At 38.9% G+C, this 23392-nt stretch overlaps 1 protein-coding gene across 10 annotated transcripts in view; it reads right to left on the bottom strand.

Annotated features, from left to right (window-relative positions):
* Positions 1-525: 525 nt before the first annotated feature.
* ZFYVE16 (zinc finger FYVE-type containing 16) overlaps positions 526-23392 on the bottom strand; it is a 75294-nt gene continuing 52427 nt past the window's right edge. For 9 of the 10 annotated variants that reach the window (XM_056539165.1, XM_056539226.1, XM_056539234.1 and 6 more), the window contains 3 exons: positions 22276-22381; positions 19467-19634; positions 18618-19350 (listed from right to left, as the gene is read on the bottom strand). In XM_056539165.1, coding sequence (XP_056395140.1) covers positions 19189-19350; positions 19467-19634; positions 22276-22381 — 436 coding nt within the window. In that variant the 3' untranslated portion in view covers positions 18618-19188. Of the gene's footprint in view, positions 2315-18617; positions 19351-19466; positions 19635-22275; positions 22382-23392 lie in introns of those variants that run through there. The other variant, XM_056539218.1, reaches the window with a different exon arrangement.

Here is a 23392-nt window from a genome sequence, read left to right as displayed (position 1 = left end):
TTGGTTATGAAATGTATTATTTTTTGTGGCACAGTGAAAATTTATTTTGTTTACTCGTAAATCTCCATGCAGGCATTCCGGAGACTGCGGGCGGTTGGACCCCATGCGATCTAACACTTATCCCCTATCCGGTGGATTAGGGATAAGTGTTAAAGGGCTGCAAATGGCATTTAATCCTAATGCCTAATCCTTACCCCTAATCTAAACATTTACCCCTAACCCTAATCCTTACCCATAACAGCGATCAGCATTGAGAAGAGCTGAGCTAAAGTCACATTTGGCTACGGGTCACAGTTTTTTTCACTTCACCTGCACCTGCAGTCTCTGGAATGTCCGCACAGATTTTCTTTGAGGATATTCCAGTGTGTGAACCTAGCCTAATGCTCAGGGCCTGAGAGATACGCTCTGCTAGAAGTGCTCTAGAGAAAATACAGTTCCTCATGGTGGCACCATACTTTACACCATTTACATTACTATACTGAATTACAGCAACAGAGCTCAAATACACACGGACATAACTGGACTGAATAACATTTATTTGTAGTTTATTAAATACAAATTGCTTTATTATACAATGAATTAACACATTACAAATTATCTAAAAATCAAGACAAATGCAACAAAAGGAATTTTTTAAATAGGACAAAATTGTTTACCAACCTTTATAAAGTACAGGGGATTATCATATATAGAAATATTCCTATATCAAGCGTTACCGCTAGGACAGTTGTGTGCCTTTATTTTAATATGATTTTTGCATAAAAAGAGCTCAATGTAACAATGTTTTTATATGGCGATCGGTCATTTTTGTTTTATATAGGACAATGGTTAACAGATTAACATCTGGCAACAATTAGGGTCACGGTTTCTCAAACCTGACACAGATACATAAAATAATAACAAAACGCACAAATGTATAAGTGTTTCAAAAAATTTGGATTTATTACCATAGAGTCAATATATCAAAACCTTGAAAAAAAAAAAAACAACCTGTATAAATATCAGAAAGAAACCAACACAAAGTCATAGAAAATGATCATCACGTACACAGCTCAGCCATAAAGGGATATATTACAGTTTCTGCAAATAAAGGCTATTCTTTGCATAACAAAAAGTTGAACCTTTTTTCATTATACTTTATTAATTTATCATGGTTTTCAGGATCTCTGAAGAAAAACGAAGTGATCCAGCACTTGGAAAACAGCAAGCTTTATTTTGTAATCCTCTTAAAATAGTACAAGACTATAGCACTTCACATGTTCTGAGGTTTCTTGACGCGTTTCGAGCGCATGCGCTCTTTGTCAAAAGATGGATTTTCAGGATCTCTGCTTGCTAGTATTTAATAGGACCCTTAATTGCTTACTTCTAGTGCAGTGGTCTTTAAACTGTGAACCTCCAGCTGTTGCCAAACTACAACTCCCAGCATGCCCGAACAGCCAACGGCTGTCCAGGCATGCTGGGAGTTGTAGTTTTGCAACAGCTGGAAGTCCATAGATTGGAGACCACTCTTCAATATGTCCTGATCATGTGATATGACTTAGGCTCCATTGTATCAATGCAAGCAGAGATCTTGAAAAATTGTAAAAAAAATTAAAAATAAAAAAAGTTTGGGAAAGTGTGTCAATTTTATTTATTCAGTACAAAGGAAAAAGTTATGCTAGCAGAAACTGTAATACTTCTTTAAAGATGGTGTCCCCTTCTGTGTTTCTCTTCTGCATTCCAGAACAAAATTGTAAAAAAAAGAAAAAAACAAAAAAAAGCCTTTTGGGAATACAAAATGAGAAAACAGATTTCTGTTCCAGCTGTGTAAATGCAGCTTTACATGAAATAGTAAAATGAGCACAAGATGTGCTGGAGGTTGTATAATGAAATAATAAACTTCACCATATCCTCACAGCTCTATGTTAACCCAGATGTATCAGTGATGGAGTTACTGATATATTTGCAATGGTAAAATATATATATATATCACCTGCAGAAATCCTGAGCTATCCCTGATGTGGAGGTTCAGCTGATGTGTGAACTTTTTTGAATGCTACATAATATATGTATTAAATAAAATAAAAAATTATATAATTTTTTTCCTTTAAATATATGTATATATCAAAAATAAGCTAAAGAAACGGCATCGTGATGGGAATCCTGATTCCGGCGTCTAATTTTTCTGCAGATTTTGCTCGGAAATGCATTGCAGTCTAGGAGAGGGCACATTTCCGAATGGTCCTAGAGTCCGCCAGGCTTTCAAATGTGCAGAATTTCTGTCCGTGATTGCCGGGTGGACATTCCGCACATTTTTCTAACATGTGAACATGGCCTAACATAAAAAATAAATATAGGTAGTATAGCTGCCAAATTTCCAGGAATAAGGATTTACTTGTCCAAATACTTTAATAATAAGGCATTTCTCCCCGATAAGGAATTCATACCATACAATCTTCACTGTGTGTTGCTCAGCAGCGCCATCCTGCTTAGTGAGGCCGGGTTCACACTACAGAATTTAAGGTCACTGCCTGAAGGTAAAATGCAGGTTAATGGGTTTTCTGTTAATTCATTTACACAAAGGTTTCTGGGTGGAATTTCCGTCAAAAAATGATTTCAGTTTATTTTGTTTGAAATAAATACATAAAAAAAAAAAAATAATTATTCGCCAGAACACTAATTCTTAATGATCTGTCAGTTTCCGCGCCAGAGATATTCGGAGTGCACTGCCTGGCTACACTCCGATTCTCCGTCCGGAATTGTTCTGAACAGAGTGAACCCGGCCTAACAGTCCAAGATGGCAGCAGGGTGACAAGCACTTTGGATACCAATGCATTCATATGGACTGTCATTTAAAGCCTTCTATAAAGGTGTCCGAATATGGTGTTTTGTTTAATGGTATCATGCTTAAACCTCCTTCAGGACCAGGCCAATTTTCCTTTTTATTTTTCAGGCCATAACTCTTATTTTTACATTGAGAGAGTCATACCAGGGGAGGTTTTGTGTAGGGCCTAGTGTGCTTTTTCATGGCATGCTTAAAAGGGGTAGCATTTTTTTTATCAACTGGTGCCAGAAAGTTAAACAGATTCGTAAATTACTTCTATTAAAAAATCTTTACCCTTCCAGTACTTATTAGCAGCTGTATGCTACAGAGGAATTTCTTTTCTGTCTGATCACAGTGCTCTCTGCTGACATCTGATGCCCATATCAGGAACTGTCCAGAGCAGGAGAAAATCCCCATAGCAAACCTATGCTGCTCTGGACAGTTCCTGACACGTACAGAGGTGTCAGCAGAGAGCACTGTGGACAAGACAAAAAAGAAATTCAAAAAGAAAAGAAATTCCTCTGTAGCATACAGCTGCTAATAAGTTCTGAAAGGATTGAGATTTTTAAATAGAAGTAGTAATTTACAAATCTGTTTAACTTTCTTGCACCAGTTAATTTAAAAGAAAAAAAAAAAGTTTTCACCGGAGCAAAAATCTATATACAGTATATCTTGTGGAGTAAATTTGAAAATACACAAAACCATAATTCTGCAAGTTGTGGAGGGTTCAATTTTTACACCGTACGCCGTGCAGTAAAAATGATGTTGTATTTTTACTCTGTGGGTCAGCACAACCGAATTTATATATATTTTTTTAAACTGAAACATTAATGTATTAAATGTGTGGCAGACAGAAAAGGGTTAAAAATGGACCATAAAAAGAACATTTGTGGGGGGGGAGGCTTTTAATAATTCTTAACATATAGATAATAAACCTCGCTAGGATGTAGCCAGAACATTCATTTGAGCGGGCTGTCACAATTGTGCAATACGTTCTATGTATATGAGGCAAACAACTAGTTCAGTGTTTTGCAACCAGGGTGCCTCCAGCTGTTGCAAAACTACAACTCCCAGCATGCCCGGACAGCCAAAGGCTGTCCGGGCATGCTGGGAGTTGTAGTTTAGCAACAGCTGGAGGCACCCTAGTTGCGAAACACTGGACTAGTCAGTCAATCAGCTAGTGACTACATTCGGGTCCTGCACGTATGTTGAAATCACATGAAGGCCTTTTTACAGAAGACTTCTAGAATTTACAGGGAATACTATAAAGAAATACCATAGTTCATATGCTCATAAAAATTTAATCTTCATTATATATCGCTAAAAATACATACAATAAATGGTAGGTGAAATCTATTGTGAAGGAAAAAAAAACAGAAAGGCACAAAAATAAATCAGTATTCTGTAAAGACAAAAATCTAAAAAGTATCCTTGAGAAAGGCACCGCCGAAACGTACGTAGGGGTACGTGGCACTGAATCAGCGCACATGGGTATGTATACTTATTGCACCTTATGCTCTTGTGATATTACACCGATTTGATTCCTGCACGGTCATCATTAGCATAGTCACCAATACTCTTTATATTATCCTGCTAACCAGCCCTGCACCGTTGTTTATTATAACTTTAGGTTACGGTCCGGTGGTTGTGGGCAGTGTTTTATGTGGCAGGTAGACAGGGTTATTTTATATATTTTTGTATATGGGCATAAGTGCGATAGTCTTTACAGGATACTGATATATTTTTGTCGCCCTTTCTGGTTTTTCTTTTACATTAGATCTCACCTGCCATTTATTGTACGCATTTTAGTGATATATAATAAAGATTATGGCCTAGATTTATCAAACAGAGAGAGAAAAAGTGGAGTGATTTTCCCACAGCAACCAATCACAGCTCAGGTTTCACTTTACCTCAGCTCTTTAGCTGAGCTGTGATTGGTTGCTGTGGAAAATCCCTCCACTTTTTCTCTCACACAGTTTGATAAATCTGGGCCTATGTTTTTTATGAGCATATGAACCCTGGTATTTCTCTGTAGTATTCAATAGTTATGGAGTTTGTCTCTGTGATTTCCATATTGAGGACTAAGTATATGAACAGTCAGGATGACAGTATATAAAGGTGCTTATATTTGTGGGACACTTATGTTTATTAGAATTTACAGGGAGTAACACACACACACATACTCTGTGTTCTGGGACAAAGCTGGATATAAAAATATGTGTACTTTAAATCACTATTTACAGTTTACATATAATCTGCATGACTTAGTATCTGTAGTAAATACATTAAATCATGATCCATTTAAAAGAAGATCCATCATAGCAGACATAGCCCTAAAGCGAGAGCCATGACACCAATAGGAACAGAACCTAATTGTGTAAATATGTTGCATCATATAGTACTTATTACAAGTCACTGTCCTTATATCTGGCTGGGTTCACACTGTGCATTTGTAACATGCCTTTTCTATCCTGGTCTGTCAACAAACCAAAACAAAATAATGCACGTTAAAAACGCAACAAAAACTCAAAGTGTGAAACCCACATTATGGTTTCGAGCTCCATTTACAATTCTTCGGCCTGCATTCCTTGCTGGCTCACAGCCTTCTGCATTTTAAGGCTGGGCACCAGCCGGAGATTCTAAGGGCGGCCGGTGTCAACAATCAGTTGGCACTAGGACTGTACGGATAATGTCATCCCAACCGACGGCAATGTATACTGTGTGGATTCCACCAAAAGAATGAGCGGGATCATTCTATTAGCGGTGGGATTTCAGCCGGAAAAGCTCTACTGCAGAAATTCCATAATTCGCACTATGTAGCGGAATCCCATTGGTAGCACATTCTGTAGTATGGACCAAGCCTCAAAAATGTCCTCTTTACACCAGGTACTCTACTTATCTGGCTCAGAGCATCACAGGAGCCAAGCCTAAGATGTTAGGGATGAAGCTGACCACAAGCTTGTCAAGTGTTTCAAAGCTGACCAGCAGAATTGTGAATGCAGGAGTGTCTTTTTCATTCTCCTATATTTTTTTTTTTTTTACTGCTATTCCTGCATCAGCAACACAATGAAACAACGCCTTTAAACTACTAAAAAGCTATGGACTGCCAGCAGCTCAGTAAATCTATTGGTTTTATTTATCCAAAAATTTGCATAGGTTGAAATTTGCTATTTTTCAAGAGCATCAGTATAATGTATTGTTCTTCCCTTCTTACATTAACTCTAGCATTTCTTTTCTAGCTTTAATCCATGCCAAGCTACTACTATGAATTCATGTGAATGTAGAATAAGGGTGCATTCACACCACGTTTGCAAGATCCCGCTGCCCGATCCGGCTGGGAAATTTCAAAACAGGCCCAGCTGGACCGGTGCCGAATCTCATTCATTTAAATGTGCCGAATGGAGCCAGATAGTGACTCCAGTCGGCTCATTTTTGCCCCATATCTGGTTTTGTGAGTGGACTAAAAGCTGTATCATGCTGCTGTTTTCAGGGGCAAAAACTTCCCAACTGGATCTGGCAGCCAGATCTCACAAATGTGGTGTGATTGCACTTCTGGATAGGAAACAATCACAGACAATTCAGTGCAGCGTGGATTGGCTAACTGTACCTTGTGAGAATGACAGATAAAGAGTGAAAGATTTAGACTGCTACAGTATATATCAGATCCATCACATCTAAGATAAAATATCAGCATTTATTGTTCACTCAGGTCTCTATGAATTTCAACAATTTTCTATTACATATTTGAATCAATAGTCTAAAGAACATGCAACTATAAGGTTGGGGTCACACACAGTTGGATAAATTGCACAGTTGTTCTTTTAGTTTTCGGAGTCAAAAGCAGAAATGGAAAAGGGAATGAGGAATATAAAGGAAGCACCTGTACTTCTCATTCCCTCTTGGTCCATTTCTGGATTTGGCTAAAAAAAAACAAAGGGAAAAAATAAATTTCAATAAAAAGCATTGGCCCAGATTTATCAAACTGTGTGAGAGAAAAAGTGGAGAGATTTTCTCACAACAACCAATCACAGCTCAGGTAACGAGCTCTGGTAAAGTGAAAGCTGAGCTGTGATTGGTTGTTGTGGAAAAAACTCTCCATATATTTTCTGTCACACAGTTTGATAAATCTGGCACATTGTGTGTGAAACCACCTTAAAAAAGTAATTTTTTTTACCTGTTTCAGTTGTTTGTTAACTAAACAATTTCAGTGAAGAAAAAGCTCCCCATCCTCCATAATGCTTAATTCTGGTTGGAATACTGACTTTAAAGGGTTGCCCAGGATTAGTAAATCTGCCCATCTGTCTGGTATGCGGAATGGGACTAAAGGCCTTTTTATATGGTCGATGGGAGGCAGACAATGAGCGTCGATCTGCTGAGCCTTCACAAGGCTTAATCTATCATTTGGAAAGCTGGATTGTTTGTGTTCCCCACTAAATCCATCACTGTCGGTCGTACATCACCTGTTTACACAGAGTGATGTGCTGTCAATAGCAGTAAAAGTACACACAACATATCAAATCAGCCGAGAAACAAGCTCTTGCTCGTTCGTCTGCTGATCGCTGGCACTTTTACGTGGGTCGATTTTCAGAAAAAGAGCATTCCATGAGTCAGAACCCTAAAGTGTGGACAGATTTACAGAACCTCAAATAAATTACATTTCAAATAAATAACAAATGTTTCTTGTGATCAAAAATAACCCCTGCTCCCATTCCTTACCTATTAGGGGTTCAGCCCCAAAACCTATTCTGCCTGGTAGCATGGCTATTGAAATGAATTGCCATGAGCTGACCAGGAATCTGCATAACAAATACCCACTCTGCTGAGCCACTTATAGAAGAAGAGGAGGTAACTATGGCCAAAACTCAACCTGTATAATGTTTGGGATCTAAAAGCAGTTACATAAATTAAGCTTAAAGAAGTCTCATGCCTGACAATACAGAAAAATGTATCCCCTATCCGCAGATAGCGGGTGGTCCGAGCGCTGTGGCCCCCGCGATCGACTGTATGGAGGCCCGGCTCTACCACAGAGTGGCGCTTCACGACCCCCGCCCGAAGCGGGAGCTGCCACGCCCCCTCCATATATCTCTATGGGAGAGATGAAGATTGCTGAACGGCTCTACCATAGAGATATATGGAGGGGGTGTGGCGGGCCACGCTTCGTGCGGGGGTCGTGACGCGCCACTCTGAGGGAGAGCCGGCGCTCCGTACAGATCATCGCGGGGGGCCACAGCACTTGGACCGCCCGCAATATAAAAGTTTTTCTGTAATATCGGGCATAAGACTTGTCCTTTAATCAATGTTTCATTCATTACAATTCTCAAGATCTATGTTTCCCGTCAGTGAATGGATGCACACTTGTCTAAAATCCAGTATGGACCGGATTATACTGCTATAGCTTACTTTAAGCTGTGGGAACAAAGTGCAGAATAACAGGTGTTACCTGCACTGATACATTGTAGCAAATGATCAGCAGGGATGATGAATTTATGATGCAGATATATGTAGATGACAAAATAAATTTGTTGCCATAAAGGCAATATAAATTTAAGTAAGCTCTCTGGTCCTAGTTATGCATGTGTTTTCAGCCTCTCAATGTATAACAGGAATATTTATATTTGCGGACAGCTAGTAAAGATCTTAAAAATTGTGATGAACTGAAGGCACATATATGGAAAACTGCTAAATATTTTATTATTCAATGATTAAAGTTTACATTAAAAAAAAAGTTAAAAGAAATCAGTCATAAAACTTACTTGTCCACACAAAATGGAGGGATTTATGACATCACTGAAATGCAAGGCACATGGTGAACAAGTACATTACATGCAGGCTCAAGTCAAGCAGGAATGCATGAGAATGGAGTTCCTGCACTTTTTCCACAGCAGGAACACTGTTCCCATTAGCAGGTGTCCTGCAGGACCAGCCCTTGAGTGGAAATCTTGGGCGAGTCCAATTATATGTTCAGGTTTTTAATTGCAATTATTAAATACAAAGCCGAGAACAGATTACAAATGCAGGACACATATCAAAAGGAAAGGATAAGAAGACTTTTCTTTTCAAATCTATTCTTTGTTTTCTATGTGGACAGACCCAATTTAAAGGAGATGTCCGGCGCAGACTTTTTCTATTCCGTCCTGCCCGGGCTGCAAAAAAAGACAAAACAAACTTTCACTTGCCTCCATATGTTCTCCCGGAGCTCCGCAACAGCTGATCGGTCTGCTGGGCTGTTTACTTCCTACTTCCTTTAGCCCGGTACGTCACACGGCTCTTCAGCCTATCACCGGCCACAGCGATGTCCCGTCTCGGCCGGTATTTGGCTGAAGCGCCGTGTGACGTACCGGGCTAAAGGAAGTAAACAGCCCGGCCGACCGATCAGCTGTTGCGGAGCTCCAGGAGAACATATGGAGGCAAGTGAAAGTTTGTTCTGTCTTTTTTTGCAGCCCGGGCAGGACGGAATAGAAAAAGTCTGCGCCGGACATCACCTTTAATACCACACAAAACCTGCAGTTTTTTAAAGAAATTAGCTGTTTTGCTAATGCTGATCTCAGAGACTGCTGGAGCGGGCATCATACTTCTTTACATCTGGATGATAACATAATCTATTCCACATATACAGGATGATTCAACCATCAGTCAATGTCAGTCAATTCAGTGTAATACATTTTGACAGAATTTATAAAGATTGTGCACCCTGGTGACAAGGCAATCTTTTTACAGTCATGGTTGTAAATGTTGGCACCCCGAAAATTTTTCAAGAAAATGAAGTATTTCTCACAGAAAAGGATTGCAGTAAGGCTGCATTCACATCTTGTTTTTGCAATACGGTTCCAGTATGAGATTTTTTTTGTAAAAGAACATTTGTCTCAAAACCGAACCGAACACAACCGTATATACCTCTGTACGGTTTTAAACCTTATACGGTTTGAAAACGAATGTCCGGTTGCATACGGTTTAATATGTTTATTGAAGAAAAAAAAAAACGGATATGGATTTAGGTTTGTCCTTAATTAAATACATTTCTTCTTGTTCTATTTGTGGGAAGAACTTTCAGCGTGGACTGCGCATGTCCAAACTGCAAAACCGTATTGTGCAAACCGGATGGAACCATACGCACATACGGTTCTGTACGGTTCCCATTGACCACCATTTAAAAAAAAACGTAAACGGGTTGTATCCGGTTTTTCACCCGGACATAAAACCGTAGTAGACTACGGTTTTGTGTACGAGAAAAAAAAACGGATAAAACCGTAAATGGTGCAAAACATACACAACCGGATGCTACGTTTGGTATACGGTTTTCAATAACATGTCTATACATACGGTTTGCAATACGGTTCCATGCATTTTTTACAATGAAACTGGATACGGGGACCGTATTGCAAAAACGAGATGTGAATGCAGCCTAACACATGTTTTGCTATACACATTTATTCAATTTGAGTGTATTGGAACTAAACCAAAAAAGGGAGGAAAAAATGCAGATTGGACATAATGTCACAGCAACCTCCAAAAATGGACTGGACAAAATTATTGGCACCCTTTTAAAATTGTGGAAAAATAAGATTGTTTCAAGCATGTGATGCTACTTTAAACTCACCTGGGGCAAGTAAAAGATGTGGGCAATATAAAAATCACATCTGAAAGCAGATAAAAAGGAGAGAAGTCCATTTATTCTTTGCATTGTGTTTCTGTGTGTGCCACACTTAGCATGGACAACAGAAAGAGGAGAAGAGAACTGTCTGAGGACTTGAGAACCCAAATTGTGGAAAAATATCAACAATCTCAAGGTTACAAGTCCATCTCCAGAGATCTAGATTTGCCTTTGTCCACAGCGCGCAACATTATCAAGAAGTTTGCAACCCATGACACTGTAGCTAATGTACCTGGCAAAATTGATTAAAAGGTGTCAATGCAGGATAGTCCGGATGGTGGATAAGCATCCCAAAACAAGTTCCAAAGATATTCAAGCTGTCCTACGTGTCGGCGCAAACTATTCGTCGACACTTAAATGAAATGAAACGCTATGGCAGGAGACCCAGGAGGACCCCACTGCTGACACAGAGACATAAAAAAGCAAGACTTAATTTTGCCAAAATGAACTTGAGTAAGCCAAAATCCTTCTGGGAAAACGTCTTGTGGACAGATGAGACCAAGATGGAGCTTTTTGGTAAAGCACTGTTTTCTGAAAAAGGAATGAGGTCTACAAAGAAAAGAACACAGTACCTACAGTGAAATATGGGGGAGGTTTAAAGGGGTATTCCAGGAAAAAGACTTTTTTTATATATCAATTGGCTCCAGAAAGTTAAAGAGATTTGTACATTACTTCTATTAAAAAATCTTAATCCTTTCAGTACTTATGAGCTTCTAAAGTTAAGGTTCTTTTCTGTCTAAGTTCTCTCTGATTACACCTGTCTCGGGAAATGCCCAGTTTAGAAGAGGTTTGCTATGGGGATTTGCTTCTAAACTGGGCATTTCCCGAGACACGTGTCATCAGAGAGCACTTAGACAGAAAAGAACAACCTTAACTTCAGAAGCTCATAAGTACTGAAAGGATTAAGATTTTTTAATAGAAGTAATGTACAAATCTGTTTAACTTTCTGGAGCCAGTTGATATATAAAAAAAAAGTTTTTTCCTGGATAACCCCTTTAGTGATGTTTTGGGGTTGTTTTGCTGCCTCTGGCACTGGGTGCCTTGAATGTGTGCAAGATATCATGAAATCTGAGGATTACCAACGGATTTTGGGTCGAACTGTACAGCCCAGTGTCAGAAAGCTTGGATCCGTCCGAGATATTGGGTCTTCCAGCAGGACAATGACCCCAAACATAAATCAAAAACACCTGTGGAGAGAGGGGTATTCCAGGTAAAAACTTTTTTTTCACCTGGCTCCAGAAAGTCAAACAGATTTGTAAATTACTTCCAATAATTATCAGCTGCTGAAGTTGAGTTGTTCTTTTCTGTCTGGCAACAGTGTTCTCTGCTGAGATCTGCTTGGCTCGGGAACTGCACAGAGTAGAAGAGGGGATTTGCTTCTACTCTGGACAGGTGTCATCAGAGAGCACTTCAGAAAAGAACAACTCAACTTCAGCAGCTCATAAGTACTGAAAGGATTAATATTTTTTAATAGAAGTAATTTACAAATCTGTTTAACTTTCTGTAGCCAGTTGATGTATATATATATATATATTATATATATATATATATATATATATATATATATATATATATATAAAAATATCTTGGATAACCCCTTTAAAATTGCTGTTGGGGAAAGGCGCCCTTCCAATAAGAGAGACTTGTAGCAGTTTGCAAAGTTAGAGTGGCCTAACATTCCAGCTGAGAGGTGTTAGAGGCTTATTGATGGTTATAGGAAGCGACTAATTTCAGTTATTTTTTCTAAAGGGTGTGCAACCAAATATTAAGTTTAGGGTGCCAATAATTTTGTCCAGACCATTTTTTGGAGTTTGGTGTGACATTATGTCCAATTTGCTTTTTCTCCTCCTTTTTTGGTTTAGTTCCAATATACACAAAAGAAATAAACATGTGAATAGCAAAACATGTGTTACTGCAATCCTTTTCTGTGAGAAATACTTCATTTTCTAGAAAAATTTCAGGGGTCAACAATTACGGCCATGATATCAGGCTTCATGAATATTACTTATGTTAAAGCTCCTCATAGACACAAGTACCCAACAAGTTGAATAACATTTTTACTAGGTCATTGACTTCATTAAAGGGGTACTCCGCTGGAAAACCTTTTCTTTTAAATCATTTGGAGCCAGAAAGTTAAACAGATTGGTAAATTACTTTGATTAAAAAAAATCTTAATCCTTCCAGTACTTATCAGCTGCTGTATTCTACAGAGGAGATTCCTTTCTTTTTTTGAATTTCCTTTCAGTCTGACCACAGTGCTCTCTGGTGACTCCTCTGTCCATGTCAGGAACTGTCCACAGCAGGATAGGTTTGCTATGGGGAATTGCTCCTACTCTGGACAGTTCCTAAAATGGACAAAGGTGTCAGCAGAGAGCACTGTGGTCAGAGAAACTTTCTCTGTAGTATACAGCAGCTGATAAGTACTGGAAGGATTAAGATTTTTTTTAATAGAGGTGATTTACATATATCTATTTAACTTTCTGGCACCAGTTGATTTAAAAGAAAATGTTTTCCAGTGGAGTACCCCTTTAAACAGGCAAAATTAGCTTTTTAATTCTACTGTAAAAGACCAACCTCTCTGATCCTTGTTTTCAATGAAAAGTGATGTCTTTTCTCACAGACATCAGATTGGCGGGATCCAAAAATGTAATGTGTATGGCCAGCTTACTACTTTTCCACCCACCACCCTAAAAGGGTCAGCTTCCCTGCTGTGTGGAAGGGCCAAGACCAGCGGAATCAGGTAAATGTGAAATGGATTATCCCTGATGAAACAGGAAATCTGTCATTATAAGCATCTAATCTACCAGCATCATGTTATAGAGCAGAAGGAGATGGGCAGATTGATATATTATGGTGTGTAAATGATTTGGTATAAACTTGTAATGTGATTTGCTGTTTCTAGGCTTAAAATGGTACTCTCTGCCCGTAGATATCTTATCCCCTATCCAAAGGATTGGTGATAAGATGTCTGATCACAGGGGTCCGGATGCAACCAAGACCGCCTGAAGACGGCATTCTAAATATAATGTTCAGAATGCGGAAGTGCCATCCCCGAGATCGTGGGGGTTCCCAGCAGCCGGACCCCCATGATCAGACATCTTATCCCCTATCCTTTGCATAGGGAATAAGATGTCGAGGAGCGAAGTACTCCTGAACCCAGTGGGTGTTTCATAATCTTCTCTGCAGGAGCATTAATAGACAGATAGGTGTCAGTCACTGATTAGGACCACCCACTAGACTCTAAAGCATAGAAAGAGCAAAGATTTCAAACATCCCTCTGAGCATTAACCTCACTTAATATGCTCAGAGGATATGTAGCGTATTTTCCCTCTGCACAGCGTGAAATATGTTGAGTGAGCACTACATGGGACTGTACCCTAAAGCTGACCAAACACTGGAAAGTTAGGTTGGTAAAATACTCATTTGGCTGACATCTATTTCTCCCAACTTTGTCATAAGCTTGTACACTCAGTCTAGCATGCTTTCTTTTTATTTTTTATTTAAATAGGAAGAAAACTGTTGCAAGACCCCTCCCCAGGGTCTGTCATACTGATATAAAGTGCACTGTGAATCTAATCACAGGAGGAGGTAGGTCAAAACTTACTTTTTGGCCAGAATCTTATTTAAAGGGGTATTCCAGTGGCCATTAACTTATACCCTAGCCCCAGAATATAGGATAACTGTCTGATCGTGGGGGGATCCAACCACTGGGACCCCTGCTATCTCCTGAATGTGGACCTGACTCTCCTAGATGGAGCAAAGAGAAGAGCTTACGCTCCACCGCTCCATTCATTCTCTATGAGCTGCCACAGATAGTGGATAAGAGCACTGTACTATCTTGTGGATAGGGGTTAAAGGGGCACTCCACTGAATTTTTTATTTTTTTTTTAAACCAACTGGTGCCAGAAAGTTAAACAGATTTGTAAATTACTTCTATTTAAAAATCTTAATCCTTCCAGTACTTATCAGCTGCTATAGGCTTCACAGGAAGTTATTTTCTTTTGGAATTTCCTTTCTCTCTGACCACAGTGCTCTCTGCTGACACCTCTGTCCATTTCAGGAACTGTCAAGAGTAGGAGAAAATCCCCATAGCAAACCTATCCTGCTCTGGACAGTTCCTAAAATTGACAGAGGTGTCAGCAGAGATCAGTGTGGTCAGAGAGAAAGGAAATTCAAAAAGAAAAGAACTTCCTGTGGAGCATACAGCAGCTGATAAGTACTGGAAGGATTAAGATTTTTAAATAGAAGTCATTTACAAATCTGCTTAACTTTATAAAAAAAAAAAAAATAACACACACATTATATTATATATATATATATATATATATATATATATATATATATATATATATATATATATATATGTGTGTGTGTGTGTGTGTGTGTGTGTGTGTGTGTGTGTGTGTGTGTGTGTTTTTCAGTGGAGTACCCCTTTAAATTAATGGGGTATTTCAGCGACCAATAACTTAATATAGTGCATGAAAATAGTATCAGACAATGTGCAAATCAAAAAAAAAAAAAAAGAAGCCATCATTGGCAAGGAATGCTACATTTCAATTACCCACTTCAGAAACTTTAGAAGTTTTTGCATATGAATGTTTTTTTTATTATTATTATTACACATGACTTAAATGTGCTAGAGACACAATGCAATGAAAATAAATGCAATAGAAAAATATATGCGTGCCTTTTCTAAATTATTGCTTGTGTAGTTATAAATATACAAAGTAAATTAAATTATTCCTTTTCGTGCTGTAATGTTGTATCTAAATATAGCTTCTCGAATATAAAGGCATGACGATGAACCTTATAAGCCCTGCAGACGGTGTATTTTACTCTGATACAGACGGTATACATGTGTACATATCAACATTAAATTGAGAGAATGAAATCCAGAAGAGCCTTGGAAATGACAACACATGGAATTTCTTCATGCAATAAATGTGTAGCCTGAAAAACTAGCCCTAATTAATCTTATTTAATATGAAGAACTGATCCAGCAGTATTATTAAAAGGGCAGAACTTTATATGATTCAGGAAAGCTCATCTACATAATATATACTGTACCATCAGGATTGCTGAAATAGCTAATCTCAAATGGCCAAACGGCAAGACCTCTATAGTCAAGTCCTATCCCTTAGCTGTTCCTTTAGAGAGGTGTTTCCCAACCAGTGTGCCTCCAGCTGTTGCAAAACTACAACGCCCAGCATGCCCGGACAGCCTTCGGCTGTCCGGGCATGCTGGACGTTGTAGTTTTGCAACAGCTGGAGGCACACTGGTTGGGAAACACTGCTTTAGAGCAACACCTTATAGTCAAACATAAGCTAGAGATACAATAGTATGCGCTTTTTATGACGATTTAGTGTTGTGACTTCAGTGTGTCACCTGCGTTATGTATTATCCTTGTTTGCCTACGACAGGCACTTGCTACAGACAATGTTCTATTTGAGAAGAGCTACAGGAAATGTATTTCTATCAGGTATACAATGTCCGTATGTTATGGTGGTAATGCCTTACACACAGCTTACAAATTGTGCTTACCTGTAAACACGGTATTTTTCAGTATTTTGAGATTATAGTTTAATGTAAATCAAACTTTTCTTGTTTCACTAAAACTTAATAATTAAAAGGTCAAGCAGTAGACACTAAGGAAAAAAAATTGAGGATGTCCTTAAGGAAACATTATAGTTACTGTCATGGCCGTAAATGTTGGCACCTCTGAAATTGTTCTAGAAATTGAAATATTTCTCACAGAAAAGAATTGCAGTAACACATGTTTTGCTATACACATGTTTATTCCCTTTGTGTGTATTGGAACTAAACCAAAAAAAGGAGGGGAAAAAAAGCTAATTGGACATAATGTCCCAGCAAACTCCAAATTATTGGCACCCTTTCAAAATTGTGGGAAAATAAGATTGTTTCAAGCATGTGGTGCTCCTTTAAACTCACCTGGGGCAAGTAACAGGTGTGGGCAATATAAAAATCACACCTGAAAGCAGCTAAAAAGGAGAGAAGTTCACTTAGTCTTTGCATTGTGTGTCTGTGTGTTCCACACTAAGCATGGACAACAGAAAGAGGAGAAGAGAACTGTCTGAGGACTTGAGAACCAAAATTGTGGAAAAATATCAAAAATCTCAAGGTTACAAGTCCATCTCCAGAGATCTAGATTTGCCTTTGTCCACAGTGCGCAACATTATCAAGAAGTTTGCAACCCATGGCACTGTAGCTAATCTCCCTGGGTGTGGACTGAAGAGAAAAATTGATGAAAGGTGTCAATGTAGGATAGTCCGGATGGTGGATAAGCAGCCCCAAACAAGTTCCAAAGATATTCAAGCTTTCCTGCAGGCTCAGGGAGCATAAGTGTCAGCACGAACTGTCTGTCAACATTTAAATGAAATAAAATGTTATGGCAGGAGACCCGGGAGGTCCCCGCTGCGTACACAAAGACATAAAAAAGCAAGACTACATTTTGCCAAAATGAGTAAGCCAAAATCCTTCTGGGAAAATGTCTTGTGGACAGATGAGACCAAGATAGAGCTTTTTGGTAAAGAACATAATTCTACTGTTTACCGAAAACGGAATGAGGCCTACAAAGAGAAGAACACAGTACCTACAGTGAAATATGATGGAGGTTCAATGATGTTTTGGGGTTGTTTTGCTGCCTCTGGCACTGGGTGCCTTGAATGTGTGCAAAGCCTCATGAAATCTGAGGATTACCAATGGATTTTGGGTCGCACTGCACAGCCCAGTGTCAGAAAGCTGGGTTTGCATCAGAGATCTTGGGTCTTCCAGCAGAACAATGACCCCAAACATAAGTAAAAAACCACCCAGAAATGGATGGCAACAAAGCACTGGAGAGTTGTGAAGTGGCAGCAAGGAGTCCAGATCTAAATGCCATTGAACATCTGTGGAGAGATATTAAAATTGGTGTTGGAAAAAGGCGCCTTCCAATAAGAGAGATTTGTAGCAGTTTGCAAAGGAAGAGTGGTCCAAATTTCCGGCTGAGAGGTGTAAGAAGCTTATTGATTGTTATAGAAAGAGACTGATTTCAGTTATTTTTTCCAAAGGGTGTGCAACCAAATATTAAGTTAGGGGTGCCAATAATTTTGTCCAGCCCATTTTTGAAGTTTGGTGTGACATTGTGTCCAATTTGCTTTTTTTTTACTTTCTTTTTTGGTTTACTTCCAATATACACAAAAGAAATAAACATGTGAATAGCAAAACATGTGTTGCTGCAATCCTTTTCTGTGAGAAATACTTCATTTTCTAGAAAAATTTCAGGGGTGCCAACATTTACGGCAATGACTACATGTCTGATACGGCTGCATAGTGGTGAACCTATCTTGCCCACTGAATGTCCCAACAAAAAGTCAAGTTTTCCTACAATCAAGTGCACTTGGCCAAAGAGTTGATCCTTAGGAGTTTCTATGTATAGGTGCATATTCGTTTCAAAGGCATATTTAAACGGATATAATATAAAGTGATGACATATGAAAGTGAAGGTGATGCAGCGTCCCTTTATTGGTGAGCCTATTATTAGGGACAGCATCTTCAGCTGGACTATCAGAGTGAAAATCTCTACTCTCATTGTAGGGGAACGCTCAGAGCAAAGTAGTTAACACCTCCACTGCTTGGTTATATCCTGAACTTTTATTACTGGTGATGCCTATATTACTAATAAAGTTGGTTTTACAGTTCACCCAGTAACCCTTCATACAAAGGCTGTAAAATCAGCCCAGGCAGAAACTCTTATTAAAGGGGTACTCCACTGGAAAACATTTTCTTTTAAATCAACTGGTGCTAGAAAGTTAAACAGATTTATAAATTACTTCTATTAAAAAATCTTAATCCTGCCAGTACTATCAGCTACTGTATACTTCAGAGGAAGTTCTTTTCTTTTTTAATTTCTTTTCTATCTAACAGCAGTGCTCTCTGCTGACACCCCTCTCCATGTCTGGAACTGTTCAGAGCAGGATATGTTTACCATGGGGATTTACTCCTATTGAGACAGTTCCTAAAATGGACAGAGGTGTCAGCAGAGAGCACTGTGGTCAGACAGAAAGGAAGTTCAAAAAGAACTTCCTCTGTAGTATACAGCGGCTGATAAGTACTGAAAGGATTAAGATTTTTTAATAAAAGTAATTTACAAATCTGTTTAACTTTCTGGCACCAGTTGATTTAAAAGAAAATGTTTTCCAGTGGTGTACCCCTACCCTCGTCAATCAGGGAACCGTTTTAATGTATGTTACAATAATATGAGATTTATTTACTTTGGTTGGTGCCACAAAAGTTCTGTCATCTGTATATTTCTATCAGCTTGACTTAAACACAATGGTATTGTAAATGTCAGCTACTAAGAGACATTTATAAGGAGAAAGCATCAGTGATACCACAGTTAGAATGAAACAAGCAAGCGCACGAAACATGCAGAAGAATAGCCCTGGGTCTCGAATACTTAAACACCAGAGTGGTTTTGGAAAACAGCTACAAATCATAATTTGGTTAGAATTCTCCCCATTTGCTTGCACTAAAATGGGCACTGGTCATTCTGGCACCATTATGATAGAGGGCATCACAGAGTAATTGCTTCTGCATTGGTTGTATACCATGGATTTCTCTGTAAAAAAGCACTTGATGTTCAAAAAATGCTGTAGGCTTCACAATCGAGCTGGTGAAAGAACCAGTGAGAGCCCATGCCTTCAAAAGATCAATGAGCAGAATACATAGGAAGACACTAACTAAGGCTCTCTATCAAGAAGAAGACCAGTTCCATTACCAGAGGTAAAATGCTGGTGTCTGAGGTCCGGTTGTGGATGACTGGGATGAGAGCACTGTCCAGGTCATTCAAGTACAGTTGAGGGAGAGGCTGTCCACCTGACCCAGCACGATACTCGACCTGAAAACAAGTCAACGTTAAAGAGATATTTAAAGTATAAATCCAGAATCAAATATATTTGCATACCTATACAATTATTACAACATCAATACATTATCAAGAGATAGAACTGTTACCATGTCGATATCCATGGAGACTCGCAGTCCTATCTTATTCATTCCACTGTTCTTCAGGGTCTTGAGATGTGGACAGAGAGCAGCTCCGCATGCTGTTGCTATTTCTTTAGCAAACTGAAGGTGAGCTGTGGCACTCGCTGGTTCACGATCTCTAAGCAAATAAAACACCTAGAAGAGACATTAGAAAACCATTGTTTGTACAGTTAACCAAGTTTCTACTATTAGTTTTCATTACCAAGCACTGTTTTTTCTTTTTTTTTTTTTTTTTTTTTTGGGGGGGGGGGGGGGGGGGGGGGCTTGAGAATGGGGAAAAAACAGTACATTTGCCCATAGCAACCAGTCAGATTGCTTCTTTAATTTTTCAGAAGTCTTTTTAAAAATGAAAGAAGTGATCTGATTGGTTGTTATGGCCAAGATCTCCACTTTCCTCTGCACAAGTTTTGATAAATCTCCTACATATGTACCCTCTGAGGTGGACTTTTCATGACTGTATAAAGATGGTCATTACCAGGGTGCAGCAATTGAAATCATTTTATATAATGTTACCTATTCACAATATATTCCTATGAAAGTATATTCAAGACTGTGCGCTCTGCACTGTACTCATGCCCACAACACTGCTTTATAAATACTACAACGTATGGAAAATAAATATTCACATTTATTGTAGACTCACTTCCTGGTGTGCAGACTCCTCCTTTCTTATTGCAGAATTACTGATGGCTCAGACGAGTACCACTGGTGTCTGGCCTCAGGCATTTCTAGTCTTATGTATTGGAGGCGTGCTGCCTAAATAGATTAACACTATATGGGCGAAAGGTTATAACAAATTGTTTTGGCCAAACGTTATCTAAGGAGTATGGCCTGCCAGAGGCCCTTTTAGATGGGCTGACGATCTGGCAAACTAATATTCCTGATCATCAGTCCATATAAATATCCCAGCTATCAGCCGACAAATAAGCAAATACTCATGACAGCAACGTAAGTAGAGGGGTTGATGAAAATGTACGTCATGTTGTTGGCAATATTCTGTGAAATGAGCTCACAAGCTGAGACAGTGAGCGATGGCTGTAGACCACTGATGTTGGACATTTTAATTCTGTAAATGCCACAAGCTATATCGAGATTTAAGAAGTGGCTTGACAGGAGTGGTGCCTCCTAGGTGCCCAGTCGAAATCCCTGAACATATTAACAAGGTGCCGATGGTTTACCATGGTGCCTCCCATAGTATGAGGTGCTAATACAGACGCAATCTTATGGTTGCTTCTAAAAGTCTCCTATAGCTACTTAAAAATAAAAAAATACAAAAAAAATTTTAAAAGGCCCCCCTCCCACCCCCTTTAAAAAATTTATATCACCCCACAGTCAGAATTGTCCAAACTAAGAAAATATCATAGAAAGTTCTATAGCACTCCAGTGCTAAACCAGCTCTCACCCGGGAATAGGAAATCTGCCTGCAGCAAGACCACAGCAGCAATGCAAGACAAATGAAGGTTTCCAGCTGGCCAGATTCCTTAAAACAATAGGCTTTATTTTATATCTTTAAAAGCTTGTTCCATAAAGAGAGACATGTTAAGATCTCTGTGGTCTTAGTCATAGATGTAACAGAGAGGTGTCATCAGCTATTTAAAAGCAAAAAATATCACATGACCACTACGTCACTTCCTGTTACAAATTCCTAGAAAAACGCCAATCCAATGTGAACAGTAACTAATATTCCACAAATATTTACAATAACTTAAATGTAATGTTACAAAGATTGGTAATACTACCAATACATGCTATTACCAATCTTTGTAACATTATATATATTTGTTATTGTAAATATTTGTGGAATATTAGTCACTGTTCACATTGGATTGGTGTGTCATGCGTTTTTCTAGGAATTTGTAACAGGAAGTGACGTAGTGGTCATGTGATCTTTTTTGCTTTTAAATAGCTGACTGCACATCTCTGTTTACCCGCATACAATAAATACAAATTGGCTTGCAACTTGGTGAGTGCCGGGACTTTTTGTTCTATACATCTATAACAAAGGCCACCATGGTTGAAATGCGTTAGAGATCTTAACAAGTCTCTCTTTGTATGGAACAAGCTTTTAAAGATTTGAAATAAAGCCAATAGTTTTAAGCAATCTGGCCAGCTGGAAACCTTTGTTTGTTTTGCATTAAAATTATTAATCCCATAAGGTGAATGGTATAAAGGGAAAAAAAATCCAGAATTGCCAGTTTTGGTCACATTTAAAAAAATAAAATATTCAAAACTAATCAAAAACTCCTAGTAGTATAATAAAACAAAATTTACATAAATGGTGTTTTGTTGTAATCATATGAACCTACATCTTTAATTTCCCCCCACAAATATTTTGTCAGTTCCACCGTACATTTTATGGTAAAATGAAAGGCATCCCTACAGAGTGCAATCGGACCAACAAATAACAAGCCCTTATATGGCTCTGTAGATGGAGAAGGGACAAAAAAAATTATGGTTCTTAGAAGGCAATGAGGAAAAACGAAAGTGCAAAAATACAAATTGGCTGCATCCTCAAGTTCAAAAGAAGCTGGGTCATTAAGGGGTTAAACAAACAATCGCGAGTTCAATTATCTGGTAAAACCGCTCCTGAAAATTGACATGTAAATAAAAGAAAACAAGCAGTGACTTTATATTGGTGCTCAAGACAAGCAAGCAAGTTATATGCTCATGTACTGCTTTCTTCTGCAGAAAGGAAGGTGTTAAAATACTGCTCTGCTCTTTAGCATGACACCAGAAAAATGTAGCTGCTGACTCACAGTTTGGAAGAAGCACTTACCTCTGTGCATTTCACAGTCTTATCATGTGCTTCAAAATCAGTATCCTGGGAAATCCTTTCGCTTGGAATTCCTTCCATTGATTGTCCATCAATGGGGCTTATGATCCTAGAATTTAGAAAAAGATAAGGGCTGTAAGTATATATATATATATATATATATATGATTATAACTAGTATTCTCCTACCCACACAGGATGACTGACAGCTTTTCCTATTCGGGGCAGGGTCACACAGAGCGCATCCGCAGCGTATTTCACACTACACTCGCTGACGGCAGTCACAAGAGCGAGCTTCCTGCTGTAGCCGGGACGCTCTGTGTGTCCACTCGTAGCAGCGGATTTCTCACTGCGCATCTGCTACCAGCCGGCACTTATTCAATAGTGGGAAACCAGCCTCCACAAATCGGATACACAGAGTTACCCGGCCGCAGCATGATGTGAATGTACTCCGTGTGAATCCACCCTTAAAGGGGTACTCCGGTGGAAAACTTTTTTTTTTTTAAATCAACTGGTTCCAGAAAGTTAAACAGATTTGTAAATTACTTCTATTAAAATATCTTAATCCTTCTAGTACTTATTGGCTGCTGAATACTACAGAGAAAATTATTTTCTTTTTGGAACACGGTGCTCTCTGCTGACATCTCTGTCCATTTTAGGAACTCTCCAGAGCAGCATATATTTTCTATGGATATTTTCTTCTACTCTGGACAGTTCTTAAAATTGACAGAGATGTCAGCAGAGAGCACTGTGCTCGTGATGTCAGCAGAGAGCTCTGTGTTCCAAAAAGAAAAGAATTTCCTCTGTAGTATTCAGCAGCTAATAAGTACTGGAAGGATTAATATTTTTTAATATAAGTAATTTGCAAATCTGAAACAACCAAAGAACACGTAGGTGCACTCATCGCAAAGCAGAGACTGTCGGGTCTGGAAGTCAGATGACGGGACGCCGGATTACGGCATAGGCGCTGGTGAAGTGTGGCGCTCGTAGGCTACACCGGCAGTTTCGCAAATAAGGTCGGAAGAAGCACGCACTTACGTGCAAAACTGCCGGCATAGCCTCCGAGCTCCACATGGGGCGCCTATGCCGTGATCCGGCAGGAGACTGATGAAAGGTCACCG

This window comes from Hyla sarda, chromosome 1, assembly GCF_029499605.1.
Source record: "Hyla sarda isolate aHylSar1 chromosome 1, aHylSar1.hap1, whole genome shotgun sequence".
Taxonomy (NCBI): domain Eukaryota; kingdom Metazoa; phylum Chordata; class Amphibia; order Anura; family Hylidae; genus Hyla; species Hyla sarda.
Note: the sequence above shows the minus strand (reverse complement) of the source record. Positions and strands in the feature narration are given on the sequence as shown.